This window comes from Hypanus sabinus, unplaced genomic scaffold (assembly GCF_030144855.1).
Source record: "Hypanus sabinus isolate sHypSab1 unplaced genomic scaffold, sHypSab1.hap1 scaffold_188, whole genome shotgun sequence".
NCBI lineage: Eukaryota > Metazoa > Chordata > Chondrichthyes > Myliobatiformes > Dasyatidae > Hypanus > Hypanus sabinus.
Window position 1 is genome coordinate 180,260 of NW_026779970.1, and position 15,508 is coordinate 195,767.

At 36.9% G+C, this 15,508-nt stretch overlaps 1 protein-coding gene across 6 annotated transcripts in view; it reads right to left on the minus strand.

The window, feature by feature from the left end:
• LOC132387457 (1-phosphatidylinositol 4,5-bisphosphate phosphodiesterase beta-4-like) overlaps window positions 1-15,508 on the minus strand; it is a 536,307-nt gene that overhangs the window by 177,569 nt on the left and 343,230 nt on the right. For all 6 annotated transcript variants that reach the window (XM_059959817.1, XM_059959814.1, XM_059959818.1 and 3 more), the window contains 4 exons: window positions 14,627-14,708; window positions 11,030-11,130; window positions 8,346-8,403; window positions 2,356-2,464 (listed from right to left, as the gene is read on the minus strand). In XM_059959817.1, coding sequence (XP_059815800.1) covers window positions 2,356-2,464; window positions 8,346-8,403; window positions 11,030-11,130; window positions 14,627-14,708 — 350 coding nt within the window. The remainder of the gene's footprint in view (window positions 1-2,355; window positions 2,465-8,345; window positions 8,404-11,029; window positions 11,131-14,626; window positions 14,709-15,508) is intronic.

Below are 15,508 nucleotides of genomic sequence, written 5' to 3' on the forward strand. Positions count from 1 at the left end.
GACTGCAGAAAGTTGTGGAGGCCAGTGAGAAAAACAGAAGTTATGAAGGGGATGAGGACAGAGCAGCAGCACAGCATCGAAACACACAGCCAGATCAGAATGATGGGGCAGGGTCAAGAGGCTCAAATAGCCTTCTTTACTCGCATTTCTATGTGTTTCAATAAAAGCCACCACCCAAGAACCCAGTACCGCACATAAAACTGATAATATTTTAGGGTCAAAAAATCATAGAATCACAAAGCACGGAAATCATCCATTTCAATCCATCTCATCCATGCTGACAGTGATGCCTATCTACACCAACCCTGGCTGCCTGCAGCAGGCCAATACCCCTCTATATCTATTCTGCCGAGGTAGCTGTCCAAATGCCCTTTAAACAGTGTATCTGCCCCTACCATTTCCTCTGGCAGCTGGTTCCAGATAACCACCACCCTCTGTGTGAAATAATTAACCCTCAGATCTTCTTTAAATATCTCTCTCTTACCTTGAATTCATGCTCTAGTGAAAGGTTCCCTTGTCCTGGGAAAAAGACATTAACTTTCTGTCCTTTCTATGACCCTCATCATTTTCTAAACCTTGAAAAGGTCTCTCCCAACTCCTCCCTACATGACAATGAGAACCCTGGGCTTGCTGAGATTTTTCTGATTGCAACCCTTCAAGGAAAATCTTCCAATTAAATTTTAATTTGGGGCAAAGACTAGCAAATCAAGAGAACACTTTTTAATACAAAGGAAGAATATAAACAGTTAAAATCATAACAGACTTTATGTTTGCAACTACACTCTACTTGGAGGGAGCTTTGATGACTCAGCAGCATATATATTCATTTTGAAAACATATTAAGAGTAGAAAATCATTTTTTAAAGCAATTTAGAAGGGCTTGCATTTGTAAGTGCTTAATTTTCATTGATAAATTATTGTTTAGTAGATGTGAAAATTAAACCTATGTATAAGTCATGGGCATGTCAAGCATTAGTAGAATGCCCTATGAGTAGATCTAATACTTAACAAACAGGCACTGAAGGTTTTACCCCATTCGGTAACTCTTCTAAATGCTAAATACTTTCTCCAACAAAAAGCTTGCTGTGTTGGGAAACTGCTCACCAGGAATTTGTACAAGCAAAACGTTGTTCCAAGGGGAACAACCATGCAATATTCATGACAGATATGGAGACAAAATTTAACACAGCCCAAGAATTCTTACAGGATCTGAGATAATATTTCGAGTGAAGTGTACTATATGAAAGATCGAAAAGCCTGGTAACATTTACAAACAAAGTAGTAATTAATCTAGTTAGATTAATTGAGAATGAATCTCTCTTTAATTTAAACTCAGGAACGAGAACCTTACTGTCCTGGTCAGTTACATACAAGACGAGGCTTGTCTTCGGATAATTCCCCAAGTTTTACAATGGTAGGCGTACAATTGAAAATACAACACTTTCCCATTACAATCATCAACATCAAGTGGTTTAGTGTTTGACCATCACTGCATCCACAAGAACCATGCTACGTGACCTCAATAATGTGAACTTCTGTGTCCTCTGACCAATGAAAAAATGGCCTGTTACTCAAGCACTACTGGGGTGTTGGATCGGTGGAATCAGGTGTGCAAACCCTTTCTGTTGCTGATTGCACGGTGTGGCTATGCAAAAGTAACAGAGGAATGTAACCTAATAGCTGAAGCTTCAATATAGAGCACCAGTGTCCACTCAGCATTATACACTAATTGATCTGCTTCAGCTGTGCACTTCTGGCCAGCATCCACAAAGGACCCATGCAACCCCATCAATGTGCTGATGCTCACACACCATCTTGGAACACTTGAGTATGCTCAAAGCTCAGTTTTAACAATCTTAGTTTCTCTTTAGACATCTTTTATGAATCTCCAACAATTAAAAAAAACTTTCACTATTAGTTTTCCAGCCACTGTATTTAATAATATCATTAAATTGCCACTTTGATTGAATGGAAAAGATTAAATTTTCCATAGTGCTTTTAGTTACTACCATATGGAAAAACTTCTCTCCTTTTAAAGTAGTTCATCAATGAGGCAGTGAATATGTGACTTCAAGATAAACTGCAGCAATAATAATAGACGTGTATAATTCAACAAAGCAATATCTCATGGAGGTTAGATTAAATACCAGTGTTAAATGTGGGGTGTTTCACTAAAACAATACGCAGATTAATGCATCTGCATTACAAACAAAATAAAATGACTTCAGGACCAAAATGCAACAGTTGTGTAAAAAAACTGCTGGATAAAACAACAGCAGAAAATGTTTGAAAATGATATACCCCACTACTCAAACTCTGCTTTATATTAAGGCAGAAAGATGCAAGAGAGCTTACCTTGTTTTCTCAGTGTTTCATCTGGTTCATAATTCTCAAGTATCTGCATTGCTCTTTTCGTGTCATAGAAAGGGAACAAAATTTCATTCAGGCGAGGATCTCGTTGATTCTACAGTAAGGAAATGACTGAATTAAAGTGTTTCCCACCACTGTCTTATAACAGAAAATAATAATAAATATTATTAAAAGTAGAATATAAGTATATTTTCCCTTTGGTTATTTGTGTTTAATGATAAGGTAGAACAGTAAAGATGATCTCTCTGAACATAATGCCCATCATTTCTGCATGCATTTTCTTTAAGTGTCACATAAAATGAGCCAAAGTTTGAGAAACATTGCAATTTTACCCTTCAAAGCATTTCCTATGATGTTATGAAAGAGTCAAGCCTTCTGCATGTGCTTACTACAGGTCAGCCATGAAATGAGGTCAGCATTTCAACAAATGAGATTGACTCGATAATTCAAGAACAGCTATTTCAAGATTGGGTGATGATAACCTTATATATTTAGGAATTACATACTCTACTACACATGTAATAGCTGTAATGGTTTTCAACTTCAAAACAGATGGATTTTACAGACTGTGAAATTCAGAAGTTAATCTTTACTGGCATTTTGTCATTGTATCAATGTACAGTAAAGCTGTTTTCATGAGAATATTCCAATACATTTCCTGATTTTACTGTGTTCATTTATTTTACCCTTACCTATCATGCACACAAACACGTGCATGTGTGTATATACATGCACATGCATGCGGTTTCACTTTGGATTAACTTTAGACACTTTTCTCAAAAAATTTGCCAATTTTCCCCTGGATTATCAGCCCACTTCAGAGAGAAAACAGAGCTAATAGATAAGTCACAATTTTCATCAGCCTGCCATTAACTAAACGTGATATGAAGTGTTTTCCATAGAATTACATCATGCCACATTGTCAAACAATTGCAAAAGTGTCCTATTACGTATCTTATTCATACTGTACAGTACGTTTTAATGCTATAGAATTATGTCAGTGCATCCTCAAATTCACACTGAAACATATAGTTCGAAGCTTGGGTGACAAATTACTATTATTTTCTTCTCTCTTTAAAATCACCAGGTAATATTTTAGTGGCTATTCAATGATATTTATCATGACAAAAGGATGTCTAATTATAAGTTACAGCATAAATTTTACTAAAGTATTTCTTCTTTATATAATAGAAGTTCCTTATATAATTTACATTAAATCACATTGCTTTTGCTTTCACGATTACTTTGAAATTTGTGTTATTTCTCAGTTCCATTTTTTTTTAGTCAATACTTTTGGTTCAAAGCTTTTTGTTATATGAAGTACCTGGGCCAAAGAAGAGCATGACAGTGGAGATTAAAGAAGGCAAAGTAGAACCATGAAATTACTGTAAGTTATCAACAAATGGAAAAACAAATTATTATCTCTCAGGCACAGAGAAGTCAAGGTGGGAATCGGTTATGAAAGGATAGTCAGTAGTTATGAGAGAATCTGATTAGGTAAACTTGGCATGTGAAATTATGTGTCTTATAATTACATGGAGGCCAAGGGTATTACTTGCAGGTCCAGCAACCCAGGTTCAACCCTGACATCCCATGCACCTTGTGCAGGGTTTGCAAGTTCCCCGTATCATTGCGTCTGAGTTACTTCTGGGTGCTGTGGCTTCTATATACCAAAGAGGTAAGGATAGGTTGATTATTAGCTGTGCATATTGCCTTTTGTACTTAGATGAGTGGCAGTAACTGGTGGTGGGGGGTGGGAGCTGATGGAAATGTAGGAAGAATGAGACGGGATTAATGTCAATGGGTACCTGATGTAGGCATGCTCATAGTGAGCTGAAGAGTCTGTTCCTTGACTCTACAACTGTATTAAAAGTTAAAAGATATAATATATTCAGTAAGCTTAATGATGCAAGATCTAATTATCTGGATGGATTTTAACCCAGTGAAGTCATAGCAGAAGCTCCAGTAAACCCACTGAATGACTCCTTAGAGTAGTGATTCCAACATCCCTTTGAAGTGGGGAGTAGTTGACCACCAAAGTTTACAGGAAAAATATTGAGTTAGAAAGTTTACAAAAAGGTAAAACAAATACAAATGCACTGACACATGCCAGGTTTGCCTCAATTTCTGGAAAAAAAGGAGTGGCCTGATAGGTCAACAAGTATATATTGGGGAGAGGGACACATATATTACTGAATATGACCTAGCCCAGCTTTCATCAGAAAAAGTTCGAAACCTCTGCCATGGAGAAAGGTACAATGTCAGGAGGGACAGAACTTATAGGCAAGTCTCTTCAACAATTATTGGGATTCCAACTAATAGAGTAAACAAAACCACAAATAACCAGTATGCATTTCAAATGGAAGAAGATTTACTTGGCTAACCTCAAACGAATTCCTTGAAGTAACTAAGGAATATTGGGCAGGGCCAATGCAAACTGTTAAATACTGATATTTCAAAGTACTATAGAGTCGTCTCATGGCCAAGAGTGAGTGTGAAATCAGAGAACAATTAAGAAAATTGTTCAGCCTAGCTAGCAGATTGGAAAATATAAAACTTATTATCGAGTACCAACCAAGCCCAGACAAACAGTGTTAACAATTGTAGGCTTGCTGAACTTATTGAACCTTAGACCATAATGTAAAGTTCTGGAGTCAATACCACAAAACAGACATAGAAGAACCGGAGAGGGTGAAAAAAATATTTACAAGTTTAATACCAGAACAGTGAAGTTAATCTTCCAGGAAAGAATGAGTAGCCCTAGTCACTTTCCTCTTATTAACAACAATTTTGAGATATTTTTTAAAATTACGAATGGTTTTGATAGAAGACATGCATCAAATGTGTTTCCACTTTCATCAATTATTAAACAAAGCTAGATGTCATAAGTATAAGCTAGCCATGAAGTCAAAGGAGAACTCTGAAACCGTTAAGGACATTACTGCAATCAGGTGTTAAAGCAATAAGAATCCCTAAGTGGGAGACTGAAATAGAAGATCCAGCTGATAGTTATGTGAGTGATGATAGAAGGATGACAGACTCAGCCTTGGTTTGGGCTACATGGCCTATCTACAAGCTTTACGCTCAATGTAGGAAGTGAGTGATGACTGAAAGTAGTTTCTTGCACTGGAATTCCGTGATTTTTTTTTGTCCATTATTGAGTGGATGTGGAGCGGATGTTTCCTATCGTGGGTGAATCAAGAATTACCACCAACATGCGTCATGAAATTTTTTAACTTAGCAGCAGTAGTTCAATGCAAAACACAATATAGAAGAGAGATTGAATGAATGAATAAATAAATAAATTTCAGTATATGAATATTGAATAGATTAAAAATCATGCCCAACATATATTAAAAAAAAAGTGAGGTAGTATTCACGGGTTCAATGTCCATTTAGGAAATGGATGGCAGAGGGGAAGAAGCTGTTCCTGAATTGTTGAGTGAGTGCCTTTGGGTTTCTGTATCTCCTACCTGATAGTAACAGGGAGAAAACAGAATGAGGCAAGAGGGCACAGGCTCAGAAAACAGAAACATCCATTTCGAACAGAGATGAAGAAGAATTTCTTTAGTCAGAGGGCAATGAATCTGTGGAATCTGTCACTGGGTAAATTTAAAGTGAAGGTTGATAGATTCTTGATTAGTAAGGGCATTAAAGATTACGGGGAGATAGCAGAAGAATGGGGTTGAAAGGCATAATAAAGCAGGCATGATGGAATGGCAGAACAGACTCAATCGGCCAAGTGGCCTAATTCTGCTCCTATGTCTTATGATCCTTTGGTCTAAATTCACTTATTTACTTTTTTCACTTTTATTTGAATTATCTGCATATCAACTTATTGCTATTTCTCATCCAAATGCACTAACCTATTTTGGCGGTGATGTAGGGTAAAGGCTACAGGGTATCTTGTACAAAGCACTTGATGTATGAACCAAAATATATTAGCAGTAATTGACACCTTTGAGTGTCCTCTTGCTATCATAAGCCATGGTGACTTAATTTCAGCTTTCCAAGCTGTATGCCTTGGTTCTTGAGATGCCTTTATCAGTTTTGAGCAAATGCAGGGTAAAGCTAAAATTTTGGGGGAAATGTACTTCCAGCAACATATTTTAAATACTTAAATAAAAATGCATGATATATTTCCCAAACTTAAAAAATTATTACAATTAAAATCACAGATCAATTCTATTTACTTATGAGGCCAAAATTCTGAAACCTATGCAGTGGATTTTGGCCAACTGAGTCAGGACCAGTACATTTTAGCTCAATTAAGCAGCTGCCCCAATTAGCCAAAGTTTCATGGAAATAGTTAAAAAGCTATAATAAAGACTGTTTCACCGTAACAAATTATGAATTTGAATGAAAAACAGAAAAAATTAGAACACTGTCAATACTAGCACAATACTATAAAATTGTATTAAATTAAGAATAGTTCAAGAATAGAATTGTTTTAATCCAGTGTATACTGCCAAGTTATTTTGCTTAACTGTAAATAAACAAAATCAGTGCAGACACCTAGTGTAGATAATGGACTGCTTCATACAACTCTTTCAAAAAATGCATCCTGCAAATCTTCATTTTCACTGTAACATTCAAGAGGATTGCCAACATCTTCAAATTCTTCACAGTTCCTAACTTGTTCAGGTAGAGAAATTGTTTCATTTTCACTCTCGGCATCACTGTTTCTGGCATCTCCAAGCTTGAATGCTTGAAACCACAGTGAGTAAAACAGTTCTGAACCGTCTTACTGCCTTTTTTTTTAGCAACTATCATTGCTTTTAGAACACAGACATACACAACTAGCACTACTTAAAAACTGTTTGCTCTAAGTACGGTGTAGTGTCTAAAGGCAACACAAATGCATGCACTGACATTAGTTAGAAACTTCAGCAACTGTTTCCTGCCCCAATTAAAGAGCATATCGTCCCAAATAAATTAAGGTAATGCTGGCTATTTTCTTGGTTAGTTTTTGTTCTTTAAGAGTTGGCCCAGTAACGCGCTGGCACAATTAACTGAAGGCCCGATTAACTGGAATCCACTGTAGATAGTACTGTATCATACAAGACCAGATGACTTTTCACAAAATATAAACACCTCAAACTAACTTCAAAGATATAATATGGATCATGCAGGATATGAATGACCATTTTTCAGTTCACTTGACCGAAGTACTGCACACAATGCAGCAGAACGTAGCTTTTCATAATTAAACAGTTTTTTAAAAATAAGATCTGAATAAAATAAAAGTGGATATAAAAAATTACATTATTTTTAAACACATAAAGTTGTCGTGTTGGTTTAGATCTACAGTCCACGATATGATGAAATGGGATCGTAAAGCACAAACATTTGGCATCTTTCTTTATTTTTTCCTCTGGTAGAGGAGGTAAGTCATTTACAGTAAACATAGAATACCTGAGCACACAGAAAGTGAGAAGAATTGCACATAGATTTATTCAATATTCATATACGAATACTGCAAACAGGATTACAATTCTTCTCATTCTGCTGCTTAAGGAGAGGCAATAATTCATTTACAATATCTAGATAGGAGATTTGAGCATAAATAGATTCAGCATTTTTTTATGTGAGTTTACTACTCTATAGTATTAGGGCTGCAGAATTAAGACCACAAATCATTTTTAAGAACTTAGCTGAAAACAACATTCACAATGGTAACCCAAGAAAGAATTATTGAAAGGTCACCAATGTATAAAAAGACATACATTTCCAAATTTCCAACAGATTCAGTATTCACAGACTATACATAAAAGCAGCATGCAATACTTGCAAAGCAGAAGCAAATTCAGTCGTGCATGAAATGGTGTTTAATTTTATGCACTTGGCTGTCATTGTTGTTACTTCATTGATAGCAAACAAACAGAGGCACAAACCATGCATTACACTCATCAGGAAGTCCTGAGTAAAGCAAACTATTGCAAGCATGACACAGTTAATGAATGAAAGAAGCTTACTTCATTCAGAAAGCTGACTAATTGGTCTACGGTTAAGTAATCAGATTTGTCTCCATTGCTGAAAAGGAATTCAGTAGAAATATAAATTGTTGGCATATTTTTGCATAACTAATTTTTCAAAACAAAAGCCTAAGGATACTGCAATTTATTTGTGGTTGCAAATAGCTTCCATGAAACCTAATCTAATGCAAGAGAAATGATCAGAAACAGTACAAACTTAACTTCAGTGCACTCTAGAAATTATTATAAAGTATTATCTTTGTTTAGGATAGCTATACACTGAGAATAAAGTAACAATAAATAAAAAAATCTGCATATATTTAATGTATTACTCTTATTTCACATAATTGTTAAAAACTATCACAAACCATTTACTTTATGAACTTCTCCTTTGGCAATATCCTAAGTAGAATATCAGATATATTTTCTTCCAGAAAGGAACTATTCCTTTTCAGCTACTTCAATATTTTAATGCTGCAAATCAAGCTATCTACTCATGGTCATTTGGGTTCAATTTCAGGAAAAAAGAAATTCAAAATCTGAAAGCCTGACCTAATACTATATTTACATTTCTTGAAAACTTAACCTGAGATTGGAATAGAACAGTACCAAAGGAAGTCTTTATTCTAGTTGAGAGAGTCCAATAAAGACTTTGGGACCCAATCCAATTTTAGCCCCACATTTCCTGGCTACTTTATAACCCCTAGCTCCCTTTCATGACAGCTGAAATTCTCAAATGAACATACATCTATCCAACTATAATGCAGAGAATCAGTATGAACAATAAGATTTGGTAACTAACCAGCACGCTCCATTAAATTGGCTTTATGTACACGATACAGGGTGAGTGAGTAGACAGAAATGAAAACAAGTTCAACACAAATAGCAAAAGAGTATTAGAAGGTTTTACTCTCGTAATAAAAAGACCAAAATAACAAATTAACTATTACATAGTTTCAATTTCAGGGTAAGGAGGAGATACTGGAATAAACTTAAACGTCTTTTTAACTAATCCACCATTCAGGTAAGATCACAATTGTTACAGCAGCTGATAGAAAACAGAAAATGGTAAAAACATACTTCAGATCAAGCAACAGCCAAGGAGATGGAAACTAGTAAAAACACTCAGGCATTCATCAGGATTTCTCACTCATGATGAAAGAATTGTACCTAATCCTTCACCTCAGCCATTTTTCCCACCCTATCCTCATATCTGATGATGGACTTGGTGTTGAACAATCAAGTCCTTCCAGGTGAGGTGGCAATTCACTTGAACTTTATCCAATTTCATGTATTACATTCAGCGTTCATGATCTGGTCTCCATTGAATGAGCAAAATTAAAAGGAAGGACGCAGCCACACTGCAGAATACCACCACACAATATGCATAGGTAAGCCCGAGTCTCCATTTTCCTGTCACTTCTCTCTTTGAACTTAAAACATAGACCACAAAATCTGTGTAATCTGAACCTCTGTCTGCACTTAGACTATATCCCACCATTCCCTGCCTCCTCAAGTGTCTGTCTAAATGCCTCTCAAATGCTGCTCTCATAGCTATTTCCACTACTTTCCTGCCAATGCATTCCAGGCACCCATCACTCCCAAGAGGACTATTATTGGAATCCAGACCCAGTGAAACCAACCTCCCATCAACAGAACTAACACTTGGAGAAATCAGTAACGAAGATGAACGAAACGATGCCATGTCCAGAAAAGACAGCTGATGCTGGGAGCAGAAAACTGTGAAAAGGACTAACACTGCAGAGGACTAGCATCAAAAGCCAAGTGAAAAAGGAATTCCCTTGTACCACCAGCAGATGAGTGTTGATAAGATTGTGAGGAGTTACAGCTGCCTCTGATGATCTTGTCCCTCTTTCATATGATTTCCCTCGTCCCCTCTATTCTCAATAGTGATATAAGACATTTGGCTTCGTTAACTTTGGTGAGGAATACAAAGGGTTTCCAAAAACATGCTTTTGATGTGCCTTTCAGCTGGCATAAAGTGGATTTGCTTATTATTTTGAGGATCTTTTTATACAACTTATAATTAATATGTCCACACCCTTTCTCTCACCAGTTTACATTTACTTTTTGATAGAGGACCATTCTGAGATGTTGCAAATAATTACCAAATGAATTAAGTTAATGTTTTACCTGAATGGATGGGTAAGATATAAAAAAAGACTTAATTCAGGAGCTGCAAAAAATACTCCAGGTGCTCTCCACACTACACTGATGATTAAAGTTAAATTATATGAATGGTGGTTACATTTTCAATTACACTAGTGTTTTAGTATCACAAGTACTGTTACAAAGGGAATAATTGAGTCCAGAATATCATACGCCATTCTCATTTTAGTGAGGGGATATTTCACAAACAGCATAGATTAGATAAACGTTAGAAACTAAATGCTGCACTCTGCCATGAAAAGCAATGGGGAGAAATTTGCCTTTAGTTGCTGATGCTAAACATCTGCAGTGCAATCAAACTTGCAGACGCAAATGCAGCAGGTAGCCAATGCTCCTACAAACATTCAGCAGCAGTGACCAAAGACACATTTGCCCTCCGATGAATTCTGGACTTCCATAAATGCTGCTCTTTATTTCTACTACTGCATTAACGGTCTGCATATAGCTTCAGCTAGCTGCTAATTACTGCTCATTCTTAACAGTTCCAAACTCACAGTTTCTTGTACAGCTCTTCAATGTCAGTGCGAGGACATATCTTTTGAGTTAGTGCATAAAACTTATCAAAGGTGAAAACAGCAGGTTCAATTTCTTCATTCTGTAAGAGTGAGAGAATGTCCTTAGCATTTAATTGATAATTTATTAATCTACTACAATTATTCATAACATGCTTAGGTAAAATCAATATAAAATGACATATATTTTCTTACTAACAATACAATAAAAACAGTATCATGGTCTGAATTAAAATTATTCATGAGATTGCAGTGAGATCTGGATCCCCACTTGCTTTAATTACAGAAGGCTTGAATTGCTAGGTAATTGGAAAATAATAACAGAAAGGTATTGTCTATTGCTCTGGGAATTGAATACAAAGATAGTGAGGCAATGATTCAGTTAGAAAGAGCATTGGTGAGATGACAACTGAAGATCTGCATTCAGTTTTGACTGTCTTGATTAAGGACAAATGCCATCCTGTTGGAAAGAATTCCAGAGAAGGTTTGTGAGACTAACACCTGGAGTTGTCAGGTTATCTTATCAGGAAGGGTTAGATGTGCTGGGCCTGTATAGAGAGGAGACCTAACTGAACATAAAATTCCAAGGTGGATGTGAAGAAGATGTTTCTTCTAGTGGAAGGTCTCGAATTAGCAATCACAGCTTAAAAATAAGGGATCACCCAATTAAAGCAGAATAAGGTGTAATCTTTTGACGGTGACAAGTCATTCAGCTCACTACTGCAAGAGATGATGAAAAATAAATTTCGATATTCTTAAGATAAAGGTCAAAGTATGTATACTATATACAACCCTATATATCATCTCCTTACAGGCAGCCACAAAACAAAGAGACCCAATGGAACCCATTAAAAACAAGATGGTCAACCACCCAATGTGTAAAAAAATGAACAAATCATACAAACAATGAGAAGTAAGCAAACAGCATTCAGAACTAAAGTTCAGGAAAGTGAGCTCACAGCTATGAAGCCAGTCATCACTGCAGCCAGTCCAAAAGCCCATTGGTTGCAGGTCACAGCTTCAGTTCAGAGTAGACAAGTAAATCTTGCTAAACAGCAAGCCGAACATCAGCTCGTCCCTCGCCTCTGGCCCCAACACCCTGACCTTTTCAATTTGGCTCGCTCCTTGGCTCATTTCTTGTTCTCGGACCCACCCCTGCCACTTCGATAGCTCTTGGGACTGGGGCCCACTGCCTTGATTCGTCCTGTATCCACACTTTACAATATGGCCTGGTGCATAAATCAGTCAAACAATGGCTCATTCTTTGCACTTGGGAGTGGGCCCTGCCACCTCGACTCTGCCTCGTCTCAGCTCACTTCAGATCTGCCGTTTCGAATCGGTTCCAGCAACAGCCAAACGTTGGCCTGTTGTCTCGCTCTCTGTGTTTCACTTCCCACAGATGTAGCATTACCTGCTGAGTATTTCCAGCAAGTTCTGTTTTTATTTGGAAATTTGTTGCTTTGGTTACAAAGAGATCAGCTCTGATCTTCTGAAAAGGCAGACTTGATTGGCAACATGCTTACACGCACATGGATTAGGACTAAGAGTAGGCCCTCTTGCTCCTAATTCATATGAGTTTATGCATGTGATCTACTAACCTGTCAATGCTTTTCTATTTATTCACCATGACTGCTTGTGTTTAGGCTGGAGACCAAACCTGCAGCTCACAAATGTGAGAAAACTGCTACTGAGCTGCAGGTTGTTCCGAGTGATCTGAACCGTTCCATCAGAACTGTTCCCACAACCTATCGACTCACTTTCAAGGACTCTTCATCTCATCTTCTTGATACTTATTGCTTTTTAATTTTTTTCTCTTTCATACTTTCATACTTTCAGTCTTTTGCACCTTGGCTGTCTGTCTTCCCTGTTGGTTGCTATCTTTCATTGATTCTATTGAGTTTCTTGGATTTACTGCATATACCCGTAAAAATGATTCTCAGGGTTGTATATGGTGACATATATATCCATTTTGATAATAAACTTTACTATGAGCTTCGGACATACTGCTTAGGATATTAACCCAGAATATAGATTGGTTGAGCTCTGCACCTTTGGATTTAAACCTTCAATCCGAAAAAACTTGCTGATGTCAGAAATGAATGCCACCTTTGCTGAATATTATCAATGCAGCTCATTATTTTTTTCCATTCGGCTTGATTCTACGATAATAATTTGCATTTACTTTGTGACTTCAAAGCAGGCATACATATAAAACTCTGGAGATCTAGAGAAACATATTTAAAAGTCATAATTGACAGAACGACACCAAACATTGTAAAAGAGATCAGTTTTGAAGTTGTAAAATACAGAGGCAAGAGACAGACTTCCAGAGCATAAAATGGGAAGGGATTAGTGGAAGGGAAGTGTCGGTTGGGGGCGGGGGGGGGGGGGTATGAATTTGAATGAGCAGCATCCAACAGTGAGGGAAAGGAAGATTACAGCTTTAGAGCTGGTTGCACAGGAAGGAAGTGATAAGGACACAGAGTTACAATGAAGCTGTCAGAGAAATTTTAACAGCGTTCTTTATCGCTCTATTTCGTCAGCAACGTATGGCCACGGGAACTAGAGGACACGGCTGGGATGATTAGCTAGGGAACTGCTTGCAAACTGAACTATAGATTTGCATCTGTGTTTCTTCATTCACCGCTCATTGTGCCTGGACCGAGATTTAATCAGTTAGCTGTATTATTTCTAAGTGAAGCACAGAGCAAGAGACAGTTAATTGCCTGGCTCCACCTGATGATCTGCACGCCTGCATAAAATAATAATTTGTTGTGTTATCCTATATTCTCCTCTGACTACACACGACTAATGTCTTTCTGCTTTAGAGAACTGGGGGGGACCCACTTTTTCTCTGTTTTGCTGCCCAACTGATTCAGAACCATTCAAAATCTACAGCTGGTGCACCTGATCTCCTGCTTGAAAGGTGGAATCAGCATTTAGCAAAGTTAGAGCAAAAACATCCTGAATTATGGAGCCATATGCACAAACATCTCAAACTTTACACCATGAATGGCTGGTGTATATAACGAGACCTCATTCATGGGGCTGATGGTAAAGCCCTCAAAAAGATTTATTATACTCAGTTTTTAAATTAATTTCTACTGCTTTAAGGTATTTTAAATAAATTTATCATTCATTAATTAATTTTTTAAAATTATTTTAATTATTTGAATCTTTTTTAGAATTTTAAAGAGTTTAATCATTTCTGTACAATGTGTGACTTGGTAAAAGTTCAGAGAAGTGCAGTCAGTGACTCAAGGTATGATCTGGTTTATTAACACTAATGGTCAAGCACTTGAATCAATTTTCACATTTATCTGGGACGAAAGAACTTCTTGGAGTTAATTCATAAGTTCACGACCTTTGCAGCTGAAGCTATTGTTATGGTTGTGTACTGAGAAAGTACAAGAGAGTAGAAGTGTAGGTATACACCTTAGATACTGTAGATCTGAGATTAAAGGAAATGAGAGAAGGATGAAGCAGATGACAGTGCCAACCTACTGGCTATTTTAACTAATTTTTTTTAATATATTATTTCATTAAAATTGAAAGGCCGAAGGTAATTCAAATTCTTACCTTGCCACTGGGAAGACCAAGTTCTTTCAAGACTTGAAATATCACCTTCTCTGTCTTGCCTGATGCAAAGGTTCTAGTAATACTGGAAAATAAAACAATCAAATACTCAGGGATTTAAACATTTTTGAATTTTAGGATAATTTCCTCACAGTAACTTAATTTTGATTGTTCTAGTTTTATCGGCACTGTCATAATGACTTACACAGAACAGTACAGCACAGGAACAAGCTCTTTGGCCCTAATCTGTGTTGAACATGATACCAAATTTAATAAAACCATTTCTGCCTACATGTGATCCATATCCTTCTATACTCAGCACATTCAAGTGCCTATCTAAATGCCCCCTAAACACCACTATCGTACCTGTTTCAAACACTACGCCTGGCAGTATGTTCCAGGCACCTACCACTCTTTAAAAAAGCTTGTCCCATACACCTACTTTAACCACAGGGAACCCCATAGCCCTGCACCAAGAAATATTTCCTTCTCTTGAAATTAAGTTCATTGCAGGCATGCTGTGCCCACATATATTTATGGCCTATTTGTATTGTGTATCTTTCAGCTTTAAAAATTTCTGTGACTGTAAATCGGGCTCATGACGCAAAAGGTAATTTGCCCTCATATTATGCACTTTATGCTGTGTCTTCTGGTTGCTACTTCTAAACTTAACCACCTGGAATTGATAAGGGAGCAGTTCCTAAGCGCATCCTTTAATAGGCCAGTTAAAATTAGTGTCAGTCTGCCATTTTGGCTTAAATATTTGTCAATATGATACAAGTGATTTGATAGTCAGCATAATCTAGCCAATAAAGTCTATTTTGTGAGATGTAGACATTGCTGGCAAGGGTGGCATTTAACATCCATCTATAAATGTCCTTTAGG